Source organism: Strongylocentrotus purpuratus, unplaced genomic scaffold (genome assembly GCF_000002235.5).
Source record: "Strongylocentrotus purpuratus isolate Spur 01 unplaced genomic scaffold, Spur_5.0 spur5_contig_810, whole genome shotgun sequence".
In the NCBI taxonomy this organism is placed as follows: domain Eukaryota; kingdom Metazoa; phylum Echinodermata; class Echinoidea; order Camarodonta; family Strongylocentrotidae; genus Strongylocentrotus; species Strongylocentrotus purpuratus.
In genome coordinates this window covers 1,105,125-1,107,707 of record NW_022145514.1, presented here as the reverse complement: position 1 = coordinate 1,107,707, position 2,583 = coordinate 1,105,125, and the positions used below count along the sequence as shown (strand labels likewise).

Sequence of the window (2,583 nt, the reverse complement as noted above, 5' to 3'; positions counted from 1 at the left end):
ACATAACAGGATATGAACAGGATGTGTTTTCCTGCGGGTATGAATATCAAGGTCAATTCAATCAGATGTAATGCCATTTTAGCAAAATACTTGACACTATTCATACCTAACAGCTATACAAATATATTTCAAGAGCGAATTTTACATGATGGTCGGACACTTCCGATAGTTGGGAGGACCAATCAAAAAGCAGTTCCTGTTCTAGATGCAGTTTTTTTTTTATCGGATGTGTAGGATATGTAGGACATACACAGGAAGAACGACACAGATTGCAGTCGAGCATTGTGAGTAATTTTCTTCCTACCCACCAATTAAGTAATACTGAGGCATTCAGAAGTCATACAGAGTGTCCTACCAAAGCTACTTACATACTTAAAGCCTGTGATGAAATGTATACAGTGAATGTCCACTAGACAACATCATACTGAAATGTTTTAAAGACTCTAAAACATTTCTAATTCTAGCTGGGGAAAAAGGAAAATAGATTTGTGTTGCGGCAAGCATCTTTACTCACGAATGGGTAAGAGAGAAAATATTTCGAACGATTGACTCAAGAAACATAAATGTATGTTTTAGAATGTTTTCAATATACAAAATATACAAAATATTTGAATCACTCTTAACAATTTTGTTGTAATTTGTAATTTGACGTATTTTTTGGTGTACATTTTTGTTTTAAGGAAACCAGCCTGCATGTGAATCATCATGGATTTCTTGACAACAGACATAAAAGGGAGCACGTTGAATGTCACTACCACTGCAGAACCAACCATACCCTTGATCTACACCAGTCAAACAGATGCTACAATCATCGCCTCTTTGGGGATCACCATAGGAATACTTGGTATGATAGGTAACTTATTGGTGCTCCTGGCCGTCTCTCTCTCCAAGGACCTCCAGAACTCCACAAATGTTTTTGTGGTGAGTCTCTCTATATCTGATTTCATCTCATCTGTCTCTCTGCCATTCCAAGGCATATCAGTGCTCTCTGAGTCTGGATGGCCTTTTGGGAAAGGGATGTGTGATCTGCTGGGAACGATATTCATCTGGTCTAACCCAACCAGCATCCTGACTTTAACTGCAATTGCAGTCAACCGTTACATTATCATCACCAAGGGTAAGAGAGTACAACAGAAGATCTACACACACCGTGGAAATGCCTTCATGGTAGCACTTGTGTGGCTGTTTCCGTTCCTAGTTCTGGTGATGCCTCAGCTGATTCCCGCAACGGGTGGGATAGTGTATGCTCCCAACTTCAGATCCTGTATGTGGGATTTGGAACATCCTTTAGCTATCGTCTTTCAAAGTATAGCCTCGATCATCTTTACTGGTTGTACCTTCATCATATTCTTCTGCTACATTGCAATCTACCGTTTTGTCCGGGGACATGTCATCAACACACGCAGCAGGCTGAGAGAATCCAATGACAACCTGGCAATCAATGGCAGAACCAACCAGCAGTCATCGCGAAAGGGCCCAAGCGTCAAACAGATCAATATCACCAAAAATTTGGCTCTTGTTGTGGTAGTCTTCTTCATCTGTGTTTTGCCTTTCGCACTGAATCTGTATTCACCACACCTTGGATTACACACAGCCTATCTAGCCGGTCTTGTGCTTCTCCCTAACTGTTTGAACCCTATGATTTACGCAGCGCGTCATCCCTGCTTCAAGGTCGTCTTCAGAAGCATGTTTACATGCAGGTTTCACAATATTCCTCATCCATCGGAATGGCTCAAAGCCCTTCTTCACGACGCAGGTTCAGTGAACAGAACAACACAATCAAGCTCTACAGTTTGATGCATGTCTAATGTGTGCCTTCTTGAAAAAATAAGAAAAGATATATACCTTTCTGTCAGGGTGTTCATAGAAATCACACACAAGATGTCTTTGGAACGATTTGAAGCCCATAGTACACACAGAGAAAAAGAGGTGTAAATTTACTCCCTATAGGAAGTAAATGCTTGTCGCATAAGTGACACCCCTCAGGGAGTAAATCTACTCCCCAATGTAGGGAGTAAATTAACATCCCACAAGAAGGTGTAAATTTGCACCCCATGGTTATGATTTTACTCCCTTTAAGGAGTGAAATTTGCAACCAATGGTGCTTAATAAACACCTTTTGGTTCCATTTTCATGAAAAATGGGTTCAAATTTACACCCGTGGGGTTGAATTTTATACCCTATATGATCGATTCCACACCCTGTGGGGAGTAAATCTACATCCTTTTATTGCACAGCATCAACCCTCGAGCAATCAATCCCTCGAGCAATCAATCATCCATGCTTCGTAATCACCTAAAAGCAGTGGCGGATCCAGGGGGGGGGGGGCGGGGGTTGATGATTCATGGTAAATAAAGAGATAAGAAGGGATAGATGCAATAGAAATGTTTACAATTTATTTTGTATTTTCCTATTCCATTAGCCCTGTCTTATGACATTTTAAAGGAAAAGTCCACCCTGATATAATTTGATTTTTATAGAAGTAGAAAAATGAGAGGAGCAGGTCAGTGAAAGTTTGAGCAAAGACCCGCATTCAAAATAAGAAAGTTCTTAATTTTTTCAATTTCAATTTCAATTTATTCA

General features: G+C 40.2%; 1 protein-coding gene across 1 annotated transcript; it reads left to right on the top strand.

The window, feature by feature from the left end:
* The first annotated feature begins 223 nt into the window (after window positions 1–223).
* Window positions 224–1,797, top strand: LOC115917943 (octopamine receptor beta-2R-like). Its single transcript, XM_030977660.1, has 2 exons — window positions 224–284; window positions 681–1,797. Exon 2 carries the CDS (start codon window positions 706–708, stop codon window positions 1,795–1,797), a length of 1,092 nt encoding a protein of 363 aa, XP_030833520.1. The 5' UTR covers window positions 224–284; window positions 681–705.
* The last annotated feature ends 786 nt before the right edge of the window (window positions 1,798–2,583 follow it).